General features: G+C 47.4%; 1 protein-coding gene across 2 annotated transcripts in view; it reads left to right on the top strand.

The window, feature by feature from the left end:
- ECPAS (Ecm29 proteasome adaptor and scaffold) overlaps positions 1 to 25,097 on the top strand; it is a 93,874-nt gene that overhangs the window by 46,311 nt on the left and 22,466 nt on the right. The window contains exons 24-34 of one of the 2 annotated variants that reach the window (XM_066604426.1): positions 1,368 to 1,488; positions 2,306 to 2,454; positions 4,549 to 4,603; positions 6,971 to 7,085; positions 7,486 to 7,554; positions 11,239 to 11,356; positions 13,688 to 13,855; positions 14,928 to 15,007; positions 15,504 to 15,609; positions 22,309 to 22,356; positions 22,709 to 22,830. In XM_066604426.1, coding sequence (XP_066460523.1) covers positions 1,368 to 1,488; positions 2,306 to 2,454; positions 4,549 to 4,603; positions 6,971 to 7,085; positions 7,486 to 7,554; positions 11,239 to 11,356; positions 13,688 to 13,855; positions 14,928 to 15,007; positions 15,504 to 15,609; positions 22,309 to 22,356; positions 22,709 to 22,830 — 1,151 coding nt within the window. Of the gene's footprint in view, positions 1 to 1,367; positions 1,492 to 2,305; positions 2,455 to 4,548; positions 4,604 to 6,970; positions 7,086 to 7,485; positions 7,555 to 11,238; positions 11,357 to 13,687; positions 13,856 to 14,927; positions 15,008 to 15,503; positions 15,610 to 22,308; positions 22,357 to 22,708; positions 22,831 to 25,097 lie in introns of both variants that reach the window. The other variant, XM_066604424.1, reaches the window with a different exon arrangement.

Below are 25,097 nucleotides of genomic sequence, written 5' to 3'. Positions count from 1 at the left end.
AGCTATGTTCTCAATCCATAAAGATCATAATCCCATGCTCGCCCCTCCCAGCGCCGCATCAATGGGTTTCCACGATAGAGAGTAAAAAGTTGTGTCAGCAGCACCAATATAAATCCCAATTCGGACCGGGCTAAAGAGGCAACAGCCAAAGTCACAGGAGACCGAATCCACACTCCTGAGAATGTCCAAGTATGAAGAAAGACTTCAGCGGCGTGCAGGGGTGCAAATCCAAAGAATGATGTGTTCTCCCATCACATACAACATGGTGACATTCTGGGCTGTTGGCCTTTGTCAAGCTTGTTTGTTAAACTGATTAATCTAATATGATCCGATTAGTCTACAGTCCACTCGCTGGATATCACGGCTTTATCCTCTGTCCACATAGAACAGGCGTCTACTTTGTGGCTGCTGCAAAATAATTTGAAAAGCATTTTTTTTTCACCCCAGAATTGAAGAGCTATAGAATTTTTTTTTGTAAGATACAAGTTGTATTTTTTTAATGGCACCACTTAATGCACCATATAGATATTGGAAAACTTTTTACGAATTTTAACCCTTTCCAATTCACCACTGTCTGACGTCTGAAGACATTATAATTTAAGGCTGTGCAGCTCTGATGTTGGTAGACATCCGTCGGGGTTCTCTTACTGCATATTGCCAGCCTCTCTGCTGTCGGAGCCTATCCAATGTGTCACCTCATGCAGTACCGGCTTTAGCCAGCAGATAGCACCGTTGTATAACAACAGAAAAAGAGTAAGCCCCCTGGGAAAACCAGGACACAAATTGGATTGGAAAGGGTTAAGTGGGATGAAATGGAGAAATAAAATGCCAGTGCATCATTTTTCAGAGGGATTTGCTTTTGCAGCAGTAAAAATCACGTTAACTTCCTTCTAGGAGTCAGTACTGTTACGTCTCTATGCTTAGACTCTTTTTTTCCAATGTTTTACTGCTTTAAAAAATTTTGTTAAACTTTCATTAAAAAGAAAAATTTTTTTGTTCAGAATTCCATGACTTTTTTTTTTTTTTTTTTTACTTTTTAGTTTTTTTGGGGGGGAGTGGGGGGGTGTATTGGATTGTTTTTTCACTGCAATCAGAGATGGCTCAGACTATGGCTGTTTGTGGCAGCCGTCACCTGTCAGAAACAGCCGGCATCAACAAGGTATGAAGTGGGCTCAGCTCATACCCACCTTGCACCTCTGTGGTGCATCAGAGGGGGGAAGGGTTAATAGTTCTATATAATCTGTTGGATAACATCTAGTGGATAACCTTTGGTGTGATTTGCAATGTCTCCCCTTACTCTATAGGCAGATGTCTCGGTGGTCCTGATCGTATGCAGATTAAGATGAACTAATGTCTTCATTTTATAGGCAAAGCAAATTGAGCTGCAGTTTACGATAGGAGAGGCGATCACCAATGCATCTGTCGGCACAAAGTCCACAGCAGCCAGAGACCTATGGATTGTTGCAGAGGAGGATTATCGACCTCGTGAGGGTAAGTCAGGTCTACTATTCCTGCACTACATTAATATACAGCTAAGCATTATTGCAGTGTTTTTTTGTTACTTGACTTCAATCATTTTGCTCGTTATTTTTAAAGAGTCACTTCGTTATTTATTTGTTTTTTCCATTATGTGTCGCCACTCCCCCCCCCCCCCCCCCCACCAAGTATTTGTAAGTTGACTAGTAGTAACTTGGTTAATTTCATTCTGTCTGAATCTCCCAGCCTCCATCAGTTAACTGGTTATGATCACACAGCTTTTGTCACACAGGTATAATAGAAGAGATCACTGCTCATTCTCCGGACTATATACTTATGGTCTGTAGTTTATCTAGGTGATGATAGATGGTAATGATAATTAAATTGTCAACCCCTGCAGGCAAAAATGATGCAGTGTTTAGTCTTAAAGGGGTTATCCCATTTCTAGTTGTTTTGCTGCAGCTCCATACATTCTGAGTTCCATTTATTTCAATAGGACTCAGCCTGTAGTATCAACACAGACCGCTGAACGACGTATGGAGCTGTAGCGGAACTGCTAGAAATGGGGAAAAAACCCTTTAAACTAATGGCTGATGCATTATGGGATTGCTTTAAAAGTAAAAAAAAAAAAAAATCTCAAGATTAGTGTCTTATAAGCATTGGAAAGAATACACAGTGGAGACCTCTGCAGTGTGACAGGCGACCAGGTGAGGGGGGCGGGCATGGAAAAAATGTTTTAGCCGGAGTGGCCCTTTAAATTATTTTTATGCATTTATAGAAATTCTCTGTCTTCATAAGTTGAATGTTTTTTTTTCTTCTTTGTTTATGCCAGATGTGAGAGACAATGATGTTGTTCCGTGGGTTTTGGACCAGATTCTTAACAAGCATGTTAACAGTGTGAATCCACATGTCAGACAGGCATCCTGTATATGGCTGCTATCCCTTGTGAAGAAACTGAGTAATCACCAGGAAATAAAGGTTGGTTAGAAGGACAAGATCACCATCGGGTATTACACTATATGGTATATGGATAGATTCTCTCATGCGCACACAGTAATTGTCACTTTAACTGTCTAAGGGTACTTGAACACCGCCCAACTATCAGCTGAAAAATCACTCAAAAGAGCAATTTTGACTGATATTTGTCTCATGTAAACGTGGGACCCAACAGGGTATTGAAGAAAAAAATCGCTCATTAGTCACTAATATTATTCTTTCAGCTCACAAAAACTAATACCCCATTTAGATACAACAATTACCACTCAAAAGCCGTCCTTTGAGTGATGATTGTCGTGTCTAAACGTGCAGCCATCATGCACTATTCACTCATCCCTAACTTTCAGCTAGCTGAAAGTTAACAATGAGCCTCATCAGTCCCGTGCGCTGAGTTCTCAGTGGAATACAGCTGATACTATTGTTTCAGCTGGTATCCCACTTGGAGAAGACAGCAGGAGTATGGAGAACACAGCGCTTCAGCTGTCTTCTGTATACCCAACTTGGAGCACTCAGCTGTATACCAGCTGAGCGCTCCGTAAACAGCAGAAGATAGTGCTTCAGCTGTCCTCTCTATACCCTGCTCGGAGCGTTCAGCTGTATACCAGCTAAGTGCTCTGAGAACACAGCAAAAGTATACAGAAGACAATGCTCCAGCTGCCTTCTGTATACCCTGCTCGGAGCGTCCAGCTGTATACCAGCTAAGTGCTCCGAAAACACAGCAGTTTTCGTAACACGCTAAATGCACACAACGATTATAGCTCAAAAAAGTGCCTTTGAGCGAACTTTAAGCGATAATCGTTGTCTAAATGGGCCTTTAAGGATTTAATGAGCGACTCGGTATAAACAGGCAGTCATTCAACTTTGAATGACTGCCTGTTCACCGTTAATGCTGGGTGGCCCAGAAGATCTTCACCTCAATTCACTGAACGACTGTCACTCCTGTGTGAAAGCACTGCAGCGATAGACGTCCCGTCTGTAAAATTACCCCAAGGCAGGTCAGATTCTGCGTGCGAGAGCCCCCAGCGGAATCCCACCCTGTCCACGGTTGAGAACCCTGCATACCTGTGCGGGCAGGCGGTGGACCTCTGTACTTCCGGGTTTTCTGTACTGCGTCAGACATGCGCAATATAGATACATGGAAGCCATCCATGCGGGAACAGCACAGAAATGGAGCATGCTCCAATTTGTTTTCCAGACCAAAAGGTCCATAAAACAAATCCGCATGCTTTAAACAATTTGCGGACGCCCATGATTCCCTATGGGCAGCCTGATTTGTGTATTCTGCAGGTTAAATCCGTCCGTGGACATCGGGCTTTACTAATGCAGCTACTATTCTCAAGATAAGCTAACCTGAGTTGTTACAATTACTGTGTTTTACACTAGCAGCTTTCAGGTCGATAGGGGTTCGCTCAGCTGCATTTACCTGGAGCGATTAAGACTACTGTATATGCCTGAACGATGGCTGGTATGATTGGGCATATACCGTTCCATTGTCAGCAACATATCGCTGTTTACACATCAGTGTGCGGCCAACAGAAGATGATTCTTGGGGCCACATAAAGGGCACAATGCCCAACAAAGAAAATTTAGATTGTTGGGTTATTGGCGTCACTTCCACACATGCAAATGATTCGTTAGTATCATGGGCTGCATTGGATAAATGTATATTTTATTTCATCCTTACAAACGTAATACATACAGAAGCAAAGACAATCCAAGATGTTTTCCAGTCTGCTGTTGACCTATCTGCAGGATAGGTCATTGGTAGCATATTAGTAGGTGGTCTGCCCTCTAGGAGCCCGCCAATATGTTGATGTGAAGGAGCTTGCAGCCAACCAGAAGTCTCAAAACCCCGTCCATGCTGCTGTTACTCGGTATGATGGTGCAGCTCCTTCCCATTCACTTCAATCCTGAGGATCGATATCAATAGCTTTGGACCGGAAAGCCCCTTTAATATTGCACTGCTTGCAGTATCCTTTCTCCTTTCGTCCGTCTTAGTTCCACACTTATGTTTGCGCTTGTTTTTTTTTTTTTAATGTCTAAAGCAAATTCTGTTCCTTTTTTTTTCTCTTACAGTCAAAGCTCAAAGAAATTCAAAGTGCCTTTATATCTATCCTCTCCGATAACGATGGTATGTACCTTGTGCCTTGACCTGCCTCTTGAAATGTTTGAAACATATGAAATATAAGTTTCTTGTATTTTTTATAAGTTAGTATATTCTGGAAGCCTATAACGTGGTTCACGCAACGGACCTGATTATTAACTTGGTTAATCACTCCAAATATATGTCCCCACACGTATATATAATCATCAATATATTTTAAAAAAAAGTGTGCGTGCGTATATATATTATAAATAACATTTGGAATCCACAAAAGGTCTTGGTGGCTGCACAGCTCTGAGCATTGCCGCGGTACGACATCTGATCAATGCAGTGCAGCCTCCAGCTTTAGGCCTAGAACTGCAAGTAACGATCATTTAGCATAGAAGTCAGAGATTACAAAAATGTACGTTTTTAATGGGGTATCTCCATCTCTTCTTTTAATAGCGGATATGAGGAACCCCTGCTATACTTACCGGCCAGCCCGGCGCTGTCTTTGTAGCTCACATTGAAGTAACTGAGAGCTGTGGAAAATTGTAGCAGTTTCCAGAACTCGGGAGTTACAGAAACAATGTAGCGCACTGTACTCTACGGATTTCATAGTTCTCAATCCTTTCAATAAGAGCTACACAGACCGGGATGGGCTGAAACGCTCCGCTGTTTCCAACAGGTGGGAAAACTCAGCCCCCTTTTTCTGACCATCTCGGCCATGAGAAGCGGAGATGGGAATACTACTTTTAATATATGGTAAACTGGCTTTCTTAAAATCTTTTCCTCCGGTATGCCTTGTTGTTGCATCCACCCCCTTCCAAGTATGGAGGATGAGGGCTGCGTCGTAACCATTCATTAGTCTGCCTTATAATTGAGGGCTTTGTCCTCTACATCAGTACTGCTTGGAATATAACCTAGAATGAAGTATAAGATGTTTACCGCCCATCCCCCACCTTACCTTTATGGATGATTACACATTTTTGTAAACCGTACAACCTACACCATTACATGCAGTGACAAATAGTTGTTGCTGACCAGTCAATATACACTGAATGGCCACTTTATTAAAGTCTCCAGCCCTTTCTTGGTTGGAGTTTTCCGGTATGGAAATGAGACGCATGACCCCGGATTGCAGCATAAGATACAGTGAGCAAGTCTAGCATGGATCAGTTTCAGTATGAATCCATATTAGAATTAGGGCTTTTACCCACTGGCGTTTTTTTTAACGCTGCGCTATCGCTGTGTTTTTTTTACTGCAAATGTCAATGGGACTTTCTAATGTTAAAATCGCATCGCACATCAAATCGCAGAAGCGCAAACTTGTGATTTTTGTGCGATGCAGTTGTAACATTAGAAAGTCCCAGTGGGTAAAAGCCCTTAGTAGAAAATCCAGCATTCTGAGGGACAGGTAATGAGGCCTGCCCATCGGGGCCAGTATTACAAAAACTGCCAACCTTGTGAAGAGTCAAACAAAATTGAAGCCAACTGCAACGCTGGGGCTGCAACCAACATGTCCAAATGCGCAACTCATCGTTTCTTAGCACAGATGGGCTGTAAACAGCAGACGAGTCGAAGTGCCATTGCTGACTAAGAGACACCAAGTCTAGACTCCAGTGCGCGAAAAAGTGGATCACTGAGCAGTGAAAAAACATTGGGTCTTCACGCCGGGCCGATATACGCTGTCCCTCTCTGCTGGGGAGGAGGCACAATGGGCCAGGAGCAGTGCAATGAGCTCCCGCCCCCTCTCCGCCCCTCATTACTATTTGCGATGGGGGGGGACTTATCTCCACCCCCGTCCCGCCCCTCCCATTGCAAACAGTGGCTCATTGCACTGCTCCCGGCTCTTCCAGCCTCCTCCCCCTAGAGAGAGGGACAGTGTATATCAGGCGGGTGTGAAAACCTGGTCGATATACGAATGTCTGAATAAGCCCTAAATCTGTGAACCGTGCCTGTCAGGGGTTGTCCAGTTGTTAACTAATTATGGCCTACCCTCATGACAGGTCATAAATAGTGGATCGGCAGGGGTCCGGAACCCTGGATGTCAGCTCTTCAATGGACACGTGTTTCTATGCTGAGCTGAATTCTGCAGGAAACAGCTCTGTTCCCACTGCAGTGGCCAGGTTTGATATTACAGGCAAATTTCCCGTTGATGAGCATATTAACTTTGCCTGTAATACAAAGCTTGTGGATGGACACCACAATGAATTACTGCTATTCTGAAGGCCAAAGGAAGTCCAATGCATTACTAGATGGGCTTTCCTAATAAAGTGGCCATGCAGTATATCTGAGTTTTGGGAAACTTGAAATGTGGGTACTATGTATGTACGCGTATCCAGTTAATGTCTCAGTCCATTTATCAGCCTAACTCCTTTGAGTCTATTGATAATTGCACACAATCTGTTGCAGAACTTAGCCAGGATGTTGCTTCGAAAGGTCTTGGGTTGGTATATGAACTGGGCAGTGAACAAGACCAACAGGAGCTGGTGTCCATACTAGTGGACACACTCATGACTGGGAAAAGGTACTGTGACTCATTGTCTTTTAAGTGTGTCATTAATCGGGGTATGACTGATACTGCTAATACTAGATTATATGCTTCTGGTGTCTTTATATCGGTAGTTTCTGCAGTTGCGTGCACATTGTGGTATTATTGAGAGGATTGGGATTGCATTTTGTGCATGTGTATTGCTGGGAGTCTAGATCTCGATGAAGAGTTTTTCAAAATCTTGCATTAAACTGTAATTGATTTCTGGATTTTGGTTTCAAAATCTTTACCAAATCTGAACGTGGCCGTACAATGATTTCATAGGGGGTACCACTACAGAAGGAGAATGATGTATTCTAAACATTCTGCCCATATTCACATTTGCTATTTTTGGTTATTTAATTTGGACAGTATTAACCTCCTCACTTTATTCCAGAGCAAAGCATGAAGTTTCTGGAGACACTGAAGTTTTTCAAGGCTCCTCCATTGGCAAAGCTCCAGATGGGTAAGATTTACTAACTTAGCTCACGTTTTCTCTAAGAAGCTAATATAAAGTGGACAAGTAATATTGCAACACCCCAGAGTGGCTTGTCTTGATGGCCGAGTGGTTAAGGCTTTGGACTCAAAATCCAATGTGGTTTCCCCACGGTTCGAATCCGGTTGGCGCCAGAGGGGTACCCCGGACCCTTGACTAATGTGAAGAGCTGGGAGGGTTAAGTGTCCCAGAGGGATGACACGCAGCCAAGGCCAAAGCAGGATTTCAGGCCACCTTCCATACCCCTAGGATAGGGAATGCCAATAAAGCGGGATGAGGGGAGTAGTAGTAGACACGTTCCCACACACCGGTATGCTACGCGGCGGAGAATAAACAGAGACTTGTGTATAGTACCTCGGCTCCCCAGGAACGGTTAGGGCCCGGTATAACTTTACTTGACTTATGCAAACAATTATTTAAAACAATGCAGGTACAATTCTTTTAAGTGCAGGCAGAACAGAGCTCAGAGAGGATACACAGGATAACACCAGTCCTTCAGTTCACTTTATCTGTACGGTACTGCTCCTGGACTGGGAGCATTGGGGGGTAGAGGTCACTCCACAGACACTCCGGCCACTATTTACTTGTAACTATAAATTTCTTTTCTTCCCAAAACTCATTACTCTCACAGAAAAACCGCATCTTGGCAAGCGCAATATCGGTCAGAGATTATCACACTCACCCATGTAAACGTGGCCTAAAGCATAAGTAAATGATTAATTAGAACATGTAAATAAAAATCACTCATCAGACTCCTGGCATGTGCTCTAATTAACTTTAAAGGGGTTGTCTCGCGATAGCAAGTGGGCTTATACACTTCTGTATGGCCATAATAATGCACTTTGTAATATACATCGTGCATTAAATGAGCCATACAGAAGTTATTTACTTACCTGCTCCGTTGCTAGCGTCCTCGTTGCCATGGTGCCATCTAACTTTAGCGTGGGGAGGGGCGGGGGCAGAGATAAGCGTCGGGACTTAGCTCTGCCCCCCTCTCGCCCCCTCCTATTGCAAATAGTGGCAAGGGGTGGAGATGGGGCAGGAGCTCAGTTCCTGCTCCTGGCTCTTCCATCCCCCCCCCCCCCCCCCCCCCCCCTACAAACAAGGACACCGTATATCGACTCGGCGCGCAAACCGAGCCGATATACGGTCGTCTAAATAAGCCCATTCAAGTGTTCAGTTTCTGCAACAAAGTATCTTTTTATGCTGATATTAAGCTCACTTGTATCAATGTTACAATCGCAGTGTTTACATTTGATTCTAACAACTCCTAGGTGCTTCATTTTATTTTTTGTTTTTGACTGTGTATATACACATGGGAAGGTGGAGCAATACCTCTGCAGCGCCACCTATTGGAAGGCAACATTCATGCAAGTCCATGTTAAAGTTTTTAAACACGTCTTGTAACAATTACTGGGAATTGTAAGTCAGAGCCAGAATAACCATGCACAGACAGCTTTGGAGTGATTACCCTTCAGTGATGTGCAGTAGCTTTCTGGCTTGGCTAGTGAGAGGCCTACAGACGTGCATCAGGAAGGGTATCGTTTCTCGGTAAGGAGAGTATCTTGAAGGCATGAGGAGACTTATAAGGCCATCCATGTTCCTCTGGGAAATATGTAAATGAGGTTAAACAATACCTCTGTAGTGCCACCTATTGGAAGGCAGCATTCCTGCAAGTCAATGTTTGGCTTAGAATTCCCAGTCATTGTTACAAGACTTGTTTAAAATGTCTTGTAACACTAGCGCTAGGGACTCCGTTATGAGGGCATGAAAACGGAACCCACAGGCCGAACAGAACTGTCATATAACTGAACTCAGTGGCTCTGAACACCATTGACTTTAATGGCGTTCATTCAGTAGCTGGCGGTCTGTCTTGCCTTTACGGGAGAAAATTGCGCTGTGTGCCGCTATTGCAGTTTTGTCCTTTTTAATGAAATTCAGTGATGGAGCAATGCAAATTCCTGCTCTACAAAAGGTCTGAGCGGGTGGCCTCCTCTCCGCTACTAGGACAGTGCTGTGAGAGCAGAGATGGGCCCTAGCAGGAATACATTGCTGGCACTGGGCGTGCAGGGGGCGGGGCCACCTCTACTAGGACAGTGCTGTGAGAGTGGAGATAGACCTAAGCAGGGATACAATGCTGGCACTGGGCGTGCAGGGGGCGGGGCCACCTCTACTAGGACAGTGCTGTGAGAGCAGAGATAGACCTAAGCAGGGATACATTGCTTGCACTGGGCGTGCAGGGGGCGGGGCCACCTCTACTAGGACAGTGCTGTGAGAGCAGAGATAGACCTAAGCAGGGATACATTGCTTGCACTGGGCGTGCAGGGGGCGGGGCCACCTCTACTAGGACAGTGCTGTGAGAGCAGAGATAGACCTAAGTAGGGATACATTGCTGGCACTGGGCGTGCAGGGGGCGGGGCCACCTCTACTAGGACAGTGCTGTGAGAGCAGAGATGGGCCCTAGCAGGAATACATTGCTGGCACTGGGCGTGCAGGGGGCGGGGCCACCTCTACTAGGACAGTGATGTGAGAGTGGAGATAGACCTAAGCAGGGATACATTGCTGGCACTGGGCGTGCAGGGGGCGGGGCCACCTCTACTAGGACAGTGCTGTGAGAGCAGAGATAGACCTAAGCAGGGATACATTGCTTGCACTGGGCGTGCAGGGGGCGGGGCCACCTCTACTAGGACAGTGCTGTGAGAGCAGAGATAGACCTAAGCAGGGATACATTGCTTGCACTGGGCGTGCAGGGGGCGGGGCCACCTCTACTAGGACAGTGCTGTGAGAGCAGAGATGGGCCCTAGCAGGGATACATTGCTGGCACTGGGCGTGCAGGGGGCGGGGCCACCTCTACTAGGACAGTGCTGTGAGAGCGGAGATAGACCTAAGCAGAGATACATTGCTTGCACTGGGCGTGCAGGGGGCGGGGCCACCTCTACTAGGACAGTGCTGTGAGAGCAGAGATAGACCTAAGCAGGGATACATTGCTTGCACTGGGCGTGCAGGGGGCGGGGCCACCTCTACTAGGACAGTGCTGTGAGAGCAGAGATAGACCTAAGCAGGGATACATTGCTTGCACTGGGCGTGCAGGGGGCGGGGCCACCTCTACTAGGACAGTGCTGTGAGAGCAGAGATGGGCCCTAGCAGGGATACATTGCTGGCACTGGGCGTGCAGGGGGCGGGGCCACCTCTACTAGGACAGTGCTGTGAGAGCGGAGATAGACCTAAGCAGAGATACATTGCTTGCACTGGGCGTGCAGGGGGCGGGGCCACCTCTACTAGGACAGTGCTGTGAGAGCGGAGATAGACCTAAGCAGAGATACATTGCTTGCACTGGGCGTGCAGGGGGCGGAGCCTACTCTTGGCTTAGTTCATCCAACAGTTGCAGAAGGTATATGGATGTCTTCAGGCCATTTTTAATAGATCATAAGAAGTACGTTCATGACCAACCACCAATGCCAATCATCTGTATTATGGTACAGCACTGAATGTTTAGTGCATAACACTGTTCTAAAGTCCTAATTGTTTGCTGGGACAGTAGTTCACTTTGAGGATTCATTGTAAAAGAAATGTGTTCATACAGCAGTGATTATTGTGTAAGTTGTCAGTCCGCTCTTCACACTTGTATGACTGCTCTTTTATGGTTTTTCAAAGACAGGGGCTGTCTACCTACAAGGAGTTGTGCTCACTCGCCAGCGATCTCAGCCAACCGGACCTCATATACAAGTTTATGAATTTGGCTAACCACCATGCTATGTGGAACACAAAGAAGGTAACGTCTTCCCTTTATATCATCTCATTGTTATCCTGTACATGGTTAAAGAGCATCCTGCTGGTCGCATGTACATTATGCAGATGAGTCCCTCATTCCATTTAAGCATTAATATTTGTCTCCCCAACAATACTCCTCCCGTATTTGTATGTACAGTCCTTTGCTCAATCAGCATTTATATGATAAGACCTATTAAACATACACCGATGACCCATAACATTAGGGATGCTGTGAATGTACAGCCAAAAACGCACAAGATACCAGAAACTTCCATAGTTTTTGTGATAAGGTCTCTGACCACACCGCAAGTACAGATGAGGCCCATAAAGGCCATTTTTATTTAGTGACGATGGCATGGGTGTGATATGTTAGGCAGCTTGGGAACAGTCAGTACTTGAAGTTGATGTGTTGTGATCAGGAAAAATGGGCAAGCAGAATGGTCTGAGCGATTTTTGCCAAGACCCAATTATGGTGGCTAGATACCTGGGTCAGAGCGTCTCCAAAATGGATAGTGCTTGTTGGGTGTTCAAAGTACGCTGTATCAAACGCGATTCAAAGAACAACCACCAGTGAAACCTACAAAAGGGGTCACGGGCACCCAAGGCTCATTGATGCTCTTGAAGGATGGATACTAGCCCATCTAGTCCAATCCCACAGAAGAGCTACTGTAGTACAAATTGCTGGCTATGGTAAAAAGCTATTGGAACCCACAGGGTATCCCACTATGTTACATAACTTCACACCGGCTCAACTCACAGGACTGGTAAGGATCTGTTTCCAGCGGTTTGGTGCCAGATACAACAGGACATCTTCACAGGTCTTATTGGGTCTATGACTTGATGGTTCAGGCAGTATTGGTGGCATGATGGGGACCTACTCAATTTTATGTAGTTGGTTTTAACGCTTTCCAATCCACTGTCTGACGTCTGAAGACATTATGATTTAAGGCTGTACAGCTCCGATGTTGCAAGACATCCGTCGGGGCTCTCTTACTGTATATTGCCAGCCTCTCTGCTGTCGGAGCCTATCCAACGTGTCACCTCATGCAGTACCGGCTTTAGCCAGCATATAGCACCGTTGTATAACGGAAGAAAAAGAGTAAGCCCCCTAAGAAAACGAGGATACAGATTGGATTGGAAAGGGTTAAAAGAGTTTTCTAGGCCTTATCAAAAAGTTGCTAAAGGCCAGGAATAGATAGAAAATAGAGATGAGCTAGCATACTCGCTAAGGACAATTGTCGTTAGCGAGTATCTCCCCGCTTGGCAGAGAAGGTTAGGCTGCCGACGCGGGTAAGAGGTGAGTTGTGGCAGTGAGCAGGGGGGCAGAGAGGGAGAGAGATCTCCCCTCTGTTTCTCCCCGCTCTCCCCCGCCGCCGGCAGCTGAATCTTTGCTCACGAGCGGGCAGGTACTCGCTAAGGGCAATGCTCGATCGAGCAATTGCCCTTAGCGAGTATGCTCGCTCATCTCTAATAAAAAACTAAGCCGTATTCACCTATTGTGTCCTACTTGAACCAGCACAGTCCTCGCCACTCCAGTCCCGGAAGCCCCTGCAGCAGTCACATACTGTTCACATGACTGCTTCGGCTCTGGCCTCCGGAGTCTTGTGCCGTCTATGCACATATGACTGTTTGCTTCTCTTTTACATTTATATGCCCCTAAGTCTCAACTTTCATTGTATTTGTCTGTGATGATGATGAGATGACTGCTAACATGTTTTCTCTACAGAACAGGAAGAGTCAGAGTATCATTAGATTTAGTGGTTAATGGTAAAGAGGCAGGATTTTAGGCTTTTCTTAGATATAGATTGTAACTGAATTTTTTTCTTAAACATCGCCAAAACTTATTTAAAGGGTTGTCAGTTTGGGGGAAAAAAAACTATTCCCCATGCAACAACATAACAGTCCTATCAAGCTCTGAGCTCTGTTGTTGGCTGCAGCAGCCTGTGACGTCCCATAAACGGGCTGCTGCAGCCTGTAAATATTGTGCTATGGGGGAAGCCTGGAGCAGTAACTCTCCTACTTATGACTACTGGAACACAAAAGTAGGTAATCACTAAGGTGTTAACGTTTACTTAAAGCATGGGAGTTATGTGCTAACTATATTTACTGCAGACATACTTTTTAGACTTTGGAGATGTTTCTATTTTAAATGTGACCGTTAGGGGTTTAATGCACCCACCACAGGGTCTCCTAGGCTCGTTGTGACATGATTGTGGCCGACGTCAATGTGTCGATGTCTCTCTAAAATAGATTAGCACATAAACTACATTTGAGGTTATGTATCGCTGTCACTGAAAATAACACTTATCTGTTCTTTCTCCCTTTGTGTCAGGGTGCGGCCTTTGGCTTCAATGTGATTGCCACCAAAGCTGGAGAGCAGCTCGCTCCTTTTATGTCTCAGCTGGTCCCACGTTTGTATCGCTATCAGTTTGACCCCAACACTGGAATCCGCCAGGCTATGACTAGTATTTGGAATGCCCTGGTCACAGACAAAACTATGGTGAGGCCGCCGCTTCAGTAGGGTTTCTGACTAATCGGGCGTTACAAAAAAAAATTTTTTTTTGCTCTACATTAGCTATTTGCTGTCACAGGCGTGCTAATCTGATGGGGTCCCCTGCTTAGGAACCCCTCTGTTTAGGCAAGACATCCGTGACCATATTAACTGCTAAGGGGCAGAGATCAGAATGCAAGTAAATGCATGGAAAGGTTTTGCACAAAACCAGGCAGCTTCTTGTACACGATAATGGACCTGATACATTGTTGTTTAACCTAAAAAAGTTCCTCTGGTTCTTTCCCTGGAATCCACTTATGATCACTGCGTCGGTGTTATTTACTGGCGATTGCAGGCCGACACCTGAACTCCTCAGTTCGATCACTGTGGCAGCGTCAATCTGAGCAACGTAATGGTTTTACTAAAATATACTAATATCGTTTATGGTGATGCTTCCTTATTCAGTTCTCAAGGAGCTGCAGCAACTCAAGTTCTGAGGCTTTCCTCCTCAATCCCTTAACGATACGGTTCTTCTCTTTCTTTCCTCTCACACTGCAGTAAAAAGCCCGTTCTATGTTTTGGGGCCTTTCGTTATTTTTTTTTTTTATTATAATTATGGGAAAAGATGTTTTTTTTGCACCTGTTAAAATTTAAGAAAAAAACACAAATTACAGATTTTTACCTTTTTTTTAAAATTGTCCCTATAGGGGACATGAACTTGCCATGGTTTGATCACTCCTGCAGTATAATGTAATAACATAGTATTACATTAGAGCACGATCCATAAGGCAATCTATCAAGGCACGCCTTGATGGGCAATTTGCAATGGAAGCTCTGGGGGCTTTCAGAAGATCCCTGGCTGCCATGGCAATCTAACACCCCACGTTCTCTTTGTAGGGGGGCCATTCAGGAACGTCAAACCATGATCGGGGCATTTAAAGGGCTAACGGCTGCTATCAGCTGTGACAAAACAGCCAGCACCCTCATTGTATGGAGCGGGATAGGCTCCTGATCCCCTCCATACAAACCCCGAACCTCCATGATGTAACTCTAAACCTGTGTTTTGGGGTTTTTTTCCCAGGTGGACAAGTATCTGACAGAAATTCTTCAAGATTTGATAAATAACCTTACAAGTAACCTGTGGAGGATCCGGGAATCCAGGTATGTAGTAAGGTGGTGGGAAACAAGTAGGTAACTCCTTATGTACTACTGCAACCTTGGTGAAGATGCGCTGACCTGCTGATAGCTTCACATAGACGTATTTATGCGCAATACACAGAGAATAGAACTCATTGACTTCAATGGGTTCGTACACATTTGCATATTTTGAATGCACATTTACGTGCCAGAGGTCCCCACAGAAGGCAATGGGGGTACGCAAATGCACGTGCAATACGCAGGGAGATGCATGAAACGCTATGTGATTCTGCTGGAAGAACACATCTGGAACTCGTTAGACAAATTAGCCATTTCAATCCGTGCGTCTGTCTTGCGCGTAAAAAGACGTGGGCAGAAAAGGTGCGGTGCAATATGCTAATTCGTGCGAAAAAAGCCTTGTTCATAGCGCCAAGCTGCGCACAATTGCACTGGAGTGAAGCCAGCATTAAAATCGTGGTCTTTGACACTATTAATGGGTTTTATGTTCCCTTCTCTGCAGCTGTTTAGCATTAAATGACCTGCTGCGAGGTCGCCAGCTTGATGACGTTGTCGACATGCTTCCTGAAATATGGGAAACGCTCTTCAGAGTCCAAGATGATATAAAGGTAAGATGGCGTCTTGTTCGAGAAATAAAAATGCTAGAAAGTGTTAAGTGTGATGTTCACAGACGGCCGATATACGCTTACATCTGAGCAGTACCCCCCTCACCGGCTCTCTGCCTCTCTCCTCTGAGCAGTTTGCAATAGGAGGGGCCTGGGCTGAGCTCCCGCCCCTTGTCCATAGCCAGCAATGTGAGTGGGCTGGATAGGGTGGAGCTTAGCTCCGCCCTCTCCCATTGCGAATGCTGGACTGGAGGACAGAGGCAGAGAGCCGATGAGGGAAGGGGAGGGGGGGGGGGGGGACTGCTTAGATGGAAACATATATCGGCCGGGTGTGAAAACCTACGCTCGTTTTAATAGTCTCTGAGCTTTACGGACTTGTCGATGGCGCCACATCTGGTTGTGCTTCGGTGGTGTATTGACATGAGTCCGTTTTTGCTGTAGCAGAATCACAATACACTTGACACAGAGCTCTAAATGCATCGGCTGAACAATTATTTCATCCATCTCCTTTCTGCATCACATAAATATGCATCATGCAGTTGGAGTTGGTTCCATGCTGCTCGGCCATTAGCTGCCCTTACATGCTGCTCGGCCATTAGCTGCCCTTACATGCTGCTCGGCCATTAGCTGCCCTTACATGCTGCTCGGCCATTAGCTGCCCTTACATGCTGCTCGGCCATTAGCTGCCCTTACATGCTGCTCGGCCATTAGCTGCCCTTACATGCTGCTCGGCCATTAGCTGCCCTTACATGCTGCTCGGCCATTAGCTGCCCTTACATGCTGCTCGGCCATTAGCTGCCCTTACATGCTGCTCGGCCATTAGCTGCCCTTACATGCTGCTCGGCCATTAGCTGCCCTTACATGCTGCTCGGCCATTAGCTGCCCTTACATGCTGCTCGGCCATCAGCTGCCCTTACATGCTGCTCGGCCATCAGCTGCCCTTACATGCTGCTCGGCCATCAGCTGCCCTTACATGCTGCTCGGCCATCAGCTGCCCTTACATGCTGCTCGGCCATCAGCTGCCCTTACATGCTGCTCGGCCATCAGCTGCCCTTACATGCTGCTCGGCCATCAGCTGCCCTTACATGCTGCTCGGCCATCAGCTGCCCTTACATGCTGCTCGGCCATCAGCTGCCCTTACATGCTGCTCGGCCATCAGCTGCCCTTACATGCTGCTCGGCCATCAGCTGCCCTTACATGCTGCTCGGCCATCAGCTGCCCTTACATGCTGCTCGGCCATCAGCTGCCCTTACATGCTGCTCGGCCATCAGCTGCCCTTACATGCTGCTCGGCCATCAGCTGCCCTTACATGCTGCTCGGCCATCAGCTGCCCTTACATGCTGCTCGGCCATCAGCTGCCCTTACATGCTGCTCGGCCATCAGCTGCCCTTACATGCTGCTCGGCCATCAGCTGCCCTTACATGCTGCTCGGCCATCAGCTGCCCTTACATGCTGCTCGGCCATCAGCTGCCCTTACATGCTGCTCGGCCATCAGCTGCCCTTACATGCTGCTCGGCCATCAGCTGCCCTTACATGCTGCTCGGCCATCAGCTGCCCTTACATGCTGCTCGGCCATCAGCTGCCCTTACATGCTGCTCGGCCATCAGCTGCCCTTACATGCTGCTCGGCCATCAGCTGCCCTTACATGCTGCTCGGCCATCAGCTGCCCTTACATGCTGCTCGGCCATCAGCTGCCCTTACATGCTGCTCGGCCATCAGCTGCCCTTACATGCTGCTCGGCCATCAGCTGCCCTTACATGCTGCTCGGCCATCAGCTGCCCTTACATGCTGCTCGGCCATCAGCTGCCCTTACATGCTGCTCGGCCATCAGCTGCCCTTACATGCTGCTCGGCCATCAGCTGCCCTTACATGCTGCTCGGCCATCAGCTGCCCTTACATGCTGCTCGGCCATCAGCTGCCCTTACATGCTGCTCGGCCATCAGCTGCCCTTACATGCTGCTCGGCCATCAGCTGCCCTTACATGCTGCTCGGCCATCAGCTGCCCTTACATGCTGCTCGGCCATCAGCTGCCCTTACATGCTGCTCGGCCATCAGCTGCCCTTACATGCTGCTCGGCCATCAGCTGCCCTTACATGCTGCTCGGCCATCAGCTGCCCTTACATGCTGCTCGGCCATCAGCTGCCCTTACATGCTGCTCGGCCATCAGCTGCCCTTACATGCTGCTCGGCCATCAGCTGCCCTTACATGCTGCTCGGCCATCAGCTGCCCTTACATGCTGCTCGGCCATCAGCTGCCCTTACATGCTGCTCGGCCATCAGCTGCCCTTACATGCTGCTCGGCCATCAGCTGCCCTTACATGCTGCTCGGCCATCAGCTGCCCTTACATGCTGCTCGGCCATCAGCTGCCCTTACATGCTGCTCGGCCATCAGCTGCCCTTACATGCTGCTCGGCCATCAGCTGCCCTTACATGCTGCTCGGCCATCAGCTGCCCTTACATGCTGCTCGGCCATCAGCTGCCCTTACATGCTGCTCGGCCATCAGCTGCCCTTACATGCTGCTCGGCCATCAGCTGCCCTTACATGCTGCTCGGCCATCAGCTGCCCTTACATGCTGCTCGGCCATCAGCTGCCCTTACATGCTGCTCGGCCATCAGCTGCCCTTACATGCTGCTCGGCCATCAGCTGCCCTTACATGCTGCTCGGCCATCAGCTGCCCTTACATGCTGCTCGGCCATCAGCTGCCCTTACATGCTGCTCGGCCATCAGCTGCCCTTACATGCTGCTCGGCCATCAGCTGCCCTTACATGCTGCTCGGCCATCAGCTGCCCTTACATGCTGCTCGGCCATCAGCTGCCCTTACATGCTGCTCGGCCATCAGCTGCCCTTACATGCTGCTCGGCCATCAGCTGCCCTTACATGCTGCTCGGCCATCAGCTGCCCTTACATGCTGCTCGGCCATCAGCTGCCCTTACATGCTGCTCGGCCATCAGCTGCCCTTACATGCTGCTCGGCCATCAGCTGCCCTTACATGCTGCTCGGCCATCAGCTGCCCTTACATGCTGCTCGGCCATCAGCTGCCCTTACATGCTGCTCGGCCATCAGCTGCCCTTACATGCTGCTCGGCCATCAGCTGCCCTTACATGCTGCTCGGCCATCAGCTGCCCTTACATGCTGCTCGGCCATCAGCTGCCCTTACATGCTGCTCGGCCATCAGCTGCCCTTACATGCTGCTCGGCCATCAGCTGCCCTTACATGCTGCTCGGCCATCAGCTGCCCTTACATGCTGCTCGGCCATCAGCTGCCCTTACATGCTGCTCGGCCATCAGCTGCCCTTACATGCTGCTCGGCCATCAGCTGCCCTTACATGCTGCTCGGCCATCAGCTGCCCTTACATGCTGCTCGGCCATCAGCTGCCCTTACATGCTGCTCGGCCATCAGCTGCCCTTACATGCTGCTCGGCCATCAGCTGCCCTTACATGCTGCTCGGCCATCAGCTGCCCTTACATGCTGCTCGGCCATCAGCTGCCCTTACATGCTGCTCGGCCATCAGCTGCCCTTACATGCTGCTCGGCCATCAGCTGCCCTTACATGCTGCTCGGCCATCAGCTGCCCTTACATGCTGCTCGGCCATCAGCTGCCCTTACATGCTGCTCGGCCATCAGCTGCCCTTACATGCTGCTCGGCCATCAGCTGCCCTTACATGCTGCTCGGCCATCAGCTGCCCTTACATGCTGCTCGGCCATCAGCTGCCCTTACATGCTGCTCGGCCATCAGCTGCCCTTACATGCTGCTCGGCCATCAGCTGCCCTTACATGCTGCTCGGCCATCAGCTGCCCTTACATGCTGCTCGGCCATCAGCTGCCCTTACATGCTGCTCGGCCATCAGCTGCCCTTACATGCTGCTCGGCCATCAGCTGCCCTTACATGCTGCTCGGCCATCAGCTGCCCTTACATGCTGCTCGGCCATCAGCTGCCCTTACATGCTGCTCGGCCATCAGCTGCCCTTACATGCTGCTCGGCCATCAGCTGCCCTTACATGCTGCTCGGCCATCAGCTGCCCTTACATGCTGCTCGGCCATCAGCTGCCCTTACATGCTGCTCGGCCATCAGCTGCCCTTACATGCTGCTCGGCCATCAGCTGCCCTTACATGCTGCTCGGCCATCAGCTGCCCTTACATGCTGCTCGGCCATCAGCTGCCCTTACATGCTGCTCGGCCATCAGCTGCCCTTACATGCTGCTCGGCCATCAGCTGCCCTTACATGCTGCTCGGCCATCAGCTGCCCTTACATGCTGCTCGGCCATCAGCTGCCCTTACATGCTGCTCGGCCATCAGCTGCCCTTACATGCTGCTCGGCCATCAGCTGCCCTTACATGCTGCTCGGCCATCAGCTGCCCTTACATGCTGCTCGGCCATCAGCTGCCCTTACATGCTGCTCGGCCATCAGCTGCCCTTACATGCTGCTCGGCCATCAGCTGCCCTTACATGCTGCTCGGCCATCAGCTGCCCTTACATGCTGCTCGGCCATCAGCTGCCCTTACATGCTGCTCGGCCATCAGCTGCCCTTACATGCTGCTCGGCCATCAGCTGCCCTTACATGCTGCTCGGCCATCAGCTGCCCTTACATGCTGCTTGGCCATCAGCTGCCCTTACATGCTGCTTGGCCATCAGCTGCCCTTACATGCTGCCTGGCCATCAGCTGCCCTTACATGCTGCCTGGCCATCAGCTGCCCTTACATGCTGCCTGGCCATCAGCTGCCCTTACATGCTGCCTGGCCATCAGCTGCCCTTACATGCTGCCTGGCCATCAGCTGCCCTTACATGCTGCCTGGCCATCAGCTGCCCTTACATGCTGCCTGGCCATCAGCTGCCCTTACATGCTGCCTGGCCATCAGCTGCCCTTACATGCTGCCTGGCCATCAGCTGCCCTTACATGCTGCCTGGCCATCAGCTGCCCTTACATGCTGCCTGGCCATCAGCTGCCCTTACATGCTGCCTGGCCATCAGCTGCCCTTACATGCTGCCCGGCCATCAGCTGTTTTTGACAGCCATCAGCAACTGTCAAGATCAGACTTACTGTAGCTTCAATAGTAGCCATTAATTATTTTTATGCTACAGACAAAGCTAACCATGCATAGAAGTAACCAACGGACCTCCAGCGCCCTATCGCGCATCTCGCTATGAAAGAAGGGTTTTTAAGGGTCAGCAGGGCAGCCTGGGGCTTAGTGAAGACTCCCAGGGCTGCCATGCATGAATGCCTGTTTAAGCTTTGTAGATAATTTATTAAAATATGCTATATACTGTAATACTGAAGTATTGCAGTACATGGTACAAGCAACCATAAGTCCAAGTACCTTTTTTTTTAATATAAAGAAATGAACGCTGTAAGTTTACATCCTGGCAGGATGGTAGGTAATGCAACAGGATGTAAACCTGCATCCTGTGGGTGGCGCAGGCTCAGAAGTTAGCCCATGACATCCCGTAGCAGGAGCTGTCTGTGACTGATAGCCGGTCTCCCGCTGCAACAGCGGGGATCGATAACAGCGAGTCCTGCTGTTAACCCCCCTCTATGCCACAATCAGTGTACACCGTGACATGTAAAGGGTTTACAGAGAGAGCGCGCTCCCTCTGTGTCGTTGTCAGCCCTCTGTGTTGTAATCGCAGACGGCCGATGGATTGCCATGGCAACCGCAAACCAGACACTGGTGTCCCAGCCTGCCGTGGCCTACTAAAACTATTGTAAGTAATAAGACATTGCAGGACAGAAGTCCTGCAATGCATCATCATAGTGATCATAGCTTTTATGGTTCAAGTCCCCTATAGGGACACACAAAATGTCGAAAACAAAAACCTTTATTGTTGTAATGGTATCAGCCCGCAGAAAAAAATGGTCATTTCGGCCGTATCGACTGAAAAAGTTATGACTTTTGAAAAGTGGAGATGTAAATCCCCCAAGAATTGTAACTTCTCTATGGTCAAAATATGCAGCGTCACTAAGGGGTTGAATCATTGTCCCATTTTTCTTATAAAAGAATAAATGGAAAAATTCAAACATAATTGGTATCATAGCAACCATAAATGGGGGGGGAGAAAGTACAGAAAGACAGAAATGGATTTACATTTTGCTGCCCGGTCTCCAAAAAAATGTAATAAGTTATCACAAGGTTGTATGTACCTTACAGTGGGGCTAATAGAAACTGCAGCTTTCCCCACAAAAAATGATCATTCATGCAGCCCAATCATTAAAAAAAAAAAATTAGAGGTCTCAAAATATGGCGACAGAAAGTAATTTTTAAGTAAGTTTTAAAAGTTTTGCTTTTTAAAAGTAGTAAAACATAAAAAAAAAACCTCTATAAATTTGGTTTTGCAATTGCTGTGACCCCAGTATAGAGTGCATCATTTACTGCTCCATGAATACAGTGAAGACTGAACTCCCCAAAAAGGTGGAATTTTTTTCCACCCCACGTTTTTATGATTTTCTCATACATTGTTTGGTACATTAAATGGCGCCATTTAAAAAAATGCAACTCTCCTCAACGAGAACACGTGTGCGGTCTGCATGAGCAACTACCTGTTGGTTTGTAGGCTTTATACTAGTGCTTTTTCATAACCAGTATGTAGCAGAATCTAGAAGCGGCTCTCGGGGGGGGGGGGGGGGGGGACGGGACGGTAATTAAGTTGTGTGAGAGCAGCGTCTTTATTTCCATTTTTCAGCATTCTTACTTCCTTTATTTCTCACCAGGAATCTGTCAGGAAAGCGGCAGAACTGGCTCTGAAAACTCTAAGCAAGGTACATCTCTCCTTTTTGATACATCACACACACGTGTGTGTCTATGTATGTGTATATAGGTATGTGTGTATAATATTACACAGATTGAAATTAAAAATGGATTGTTCAGAAGCTAATTCTCCAACAATTGCGCGTCTCCTGTGGCCTAATAAACAGGGTGATCAGAAAGTAGTGGGGCCAGCATGTTGGGCGATACCGTCATTAACGCAACGTGGAATCGATTCCAGTTTGTGGAGTTGGACTCTATAATCATATGGAAATATGTCTTGCCTTTATGGAAAACATATGAAAATTGAAAAGTATTGTAGCCAAGCGATCATCACTAAATGTACTTTCATCTATTTCTGAGCAGGTATGCATAAGGATGTGTGAACCATGCAAGGGAGCAGCTGGGCAGAAAACCATTGCTGTTCTATTACCGTGCCTTCTGGACAAGGGAATTATAAGCACAGTGACTGAAGTCCGGGCCCTTAGGTAAGTGGAATAGCATTACTGGAACCATCAGCAAGCTGTGAGAGAAGGAGGTAAAATAATAAGCGTATCTAACCCAAACAGGGAAATGTGAGCTGTCTGTAGAAAAAACTTTCTAAATATGCCTGTCATTGCAGCAGCCTCTTCACTATTTTAGAGGCAAGCAATAAAATTGTGACTACAGTTACTATACAGGCTGTAACTCAGGATGCAATCTGTTAACTTCAATGGTTTATGTATATTAGTTTTGTAATTATAAATGTATTTTTCTTCATATAATTGGAGATGCTGCAGCTTGGGAATAGGCCCTGTCTCTAGGATGCCTCCTCTCATCTGTCCCTCTTCATTGTGTTAAGGAGAAGCCGTTCTGTGCTGACAGCCTCTCCTTTTCCCAACATGCACATTCTCTGTCGGACCCTCATGCACTGTCAGTGTATGCCACAACCTGAAGCACTGACAGTGCTTGGGGTCCAGAGGGGAACAGGTGTGCTGTGATGAGTAGAAGCTGTCGATGTAGAACAGCGTCTCTACACAGTGCCAGGGAACGGATGAGAGGAGGCAGGAGAGGAATACAAAGCGTGGAGGACAAATCAACCCACCACAGAAAAGTTATGGAACAGCTATTGGGAAAGTGTGCATGAAAACAAATTAAATAAAGACTAATATGGACAACTGTTGTGCCTGTACTAGAGATAACAGATGGGGGCTTCCTGTTCAGCTATGCTGTTGGCTGAAGACTGAACTATCTAGCTGCATAGCTCAGCATGGGTTTTCTATTCTATTAAAATGTAGAGAATAGGCTAATAAACACATTGAAAAGCGTTTATCATCTATTCTGTACATTTAAAAAAAAAAATAAGTGCGATTCTACTGAAAAGTTATAATAAGACACACAATTCAGGACGCTATAACTAAATACATTTAAATATAAAAAGTGAAATCAAGTAGGAAAAGCTGTACTCTGCTGATGTGGGTTTACTTAATTTATTAGAGCATACCTTTTATTGTATTAGTGCAGACGTTTACACCTAAAAAATGGCATTAACAGACTTCACTGAAAACCAGATATAATAAGTATGTCCTGCTAATGTTGTAAATCATGGCTGAATCACTAACATAGGAGTATTTATATAAATCAATAAAGGTTATGTTTTACTCCTATCAGGTGTCATGAATGATGCCCACTGCGATGGAGCAGCATCTCTCTCAAAGTTCATATATTAACCCCTTCCCGCTCCAGGACGTACGTTTACGTCCTGGAGCGTTGGGGTATGTATGCAGAGAGGTCGCGGTCTGCATACAGCGCGGGCGTCAGCTGTTTACTACAGCTGACACCCACGGGCAATAGCTGCAATCGCTCGATCGCGGCTATTAACCCTTGTAATGCCGCTGTCAATTCTGACAGGGGCATTTAAAGCCCCCGAACGCTGTTCGGGGGTCCAGTACGGCCCCCCCTGCGGTGAGATCGGGGAAGCTATGCAGGTGTCATGGCTGCCGGGGGCCTTCTGAAAGGCCCCAGGGCTGCCTTGAGAGACTGCCTATCAAGACATCCCCATGGGGTGGCTTGATAGGCTGCCTGTCAGAATGCAGGAGCGATCAAAGCATCGCTGGTTATCGTCCCCCAGGGGGATTTAAAAGTAAGGTGAAAAAAAGAGCAATACTTTTTTTTTTAAAGTTTAAATCACCCCCCTTTTTGCCATATCTATAATTAAAAAATCGAAATAATAAAATATACATATTTGGTATCGCTGCGTCTGTAAAAGTCTGATCTATCAAAGTAATGCATTATTTACCCCGCACGGTGAACGTCGTCCGAAAAAAAAAATAAAGAACACCAGAAACGCACTTTTTCAGTCACCCTGTCTCCCAGAAAAAACGCAATAAAAAGTGATCAAAAAGTCTTACGTATACCGAATTGGTGCTAATGGAAACTACAGGACAACCCGCAAAAAATGAGCCATCGCTGAACTACGTCAACGGAAAAATAAAAAAGCTATTGCGCTCACAAGATGACCGCAGAAAATAATTGAAAAAAATTAACTGTCTTTGGAAAAAAAAATAGTAGTATAGTAAAAAAAAAAACAACTATATTCTATGGGTCAGTACGGTTACTACGATACCAAACTTGTAAAGTTATCATGTCGTTTTTGGTGCAGTTTGTGCGCAGTAGAAACAAGGCGCACTGAAAGATGGCGGAATGTCCGTTTTCACTACATTATATGGTACATTAAAGAGCACCATTAAAAAATACAACTCGTCCCGCAAAAAAC

Source organism: Eleutherodactylus coqui, chromosome 5, assembly GCF_035609145.1.
Source record: "Eleutherodactylus coqui strain aEleCoq1 chromosome 5, aEleCoq1.hap1, whole genome shotgun sequence".
Classification (NCBI taxonomy): domain Eukaryota; kingdom Metazoa; phylum Chordata; class Amphibia; order Anura; family Eleutherodactylidae; genus Eleutherodactylus; species Eleutherodactylus coqui.
This window is presented reverse-complemented; position numbering and strand designations above follow the sequence as displayed.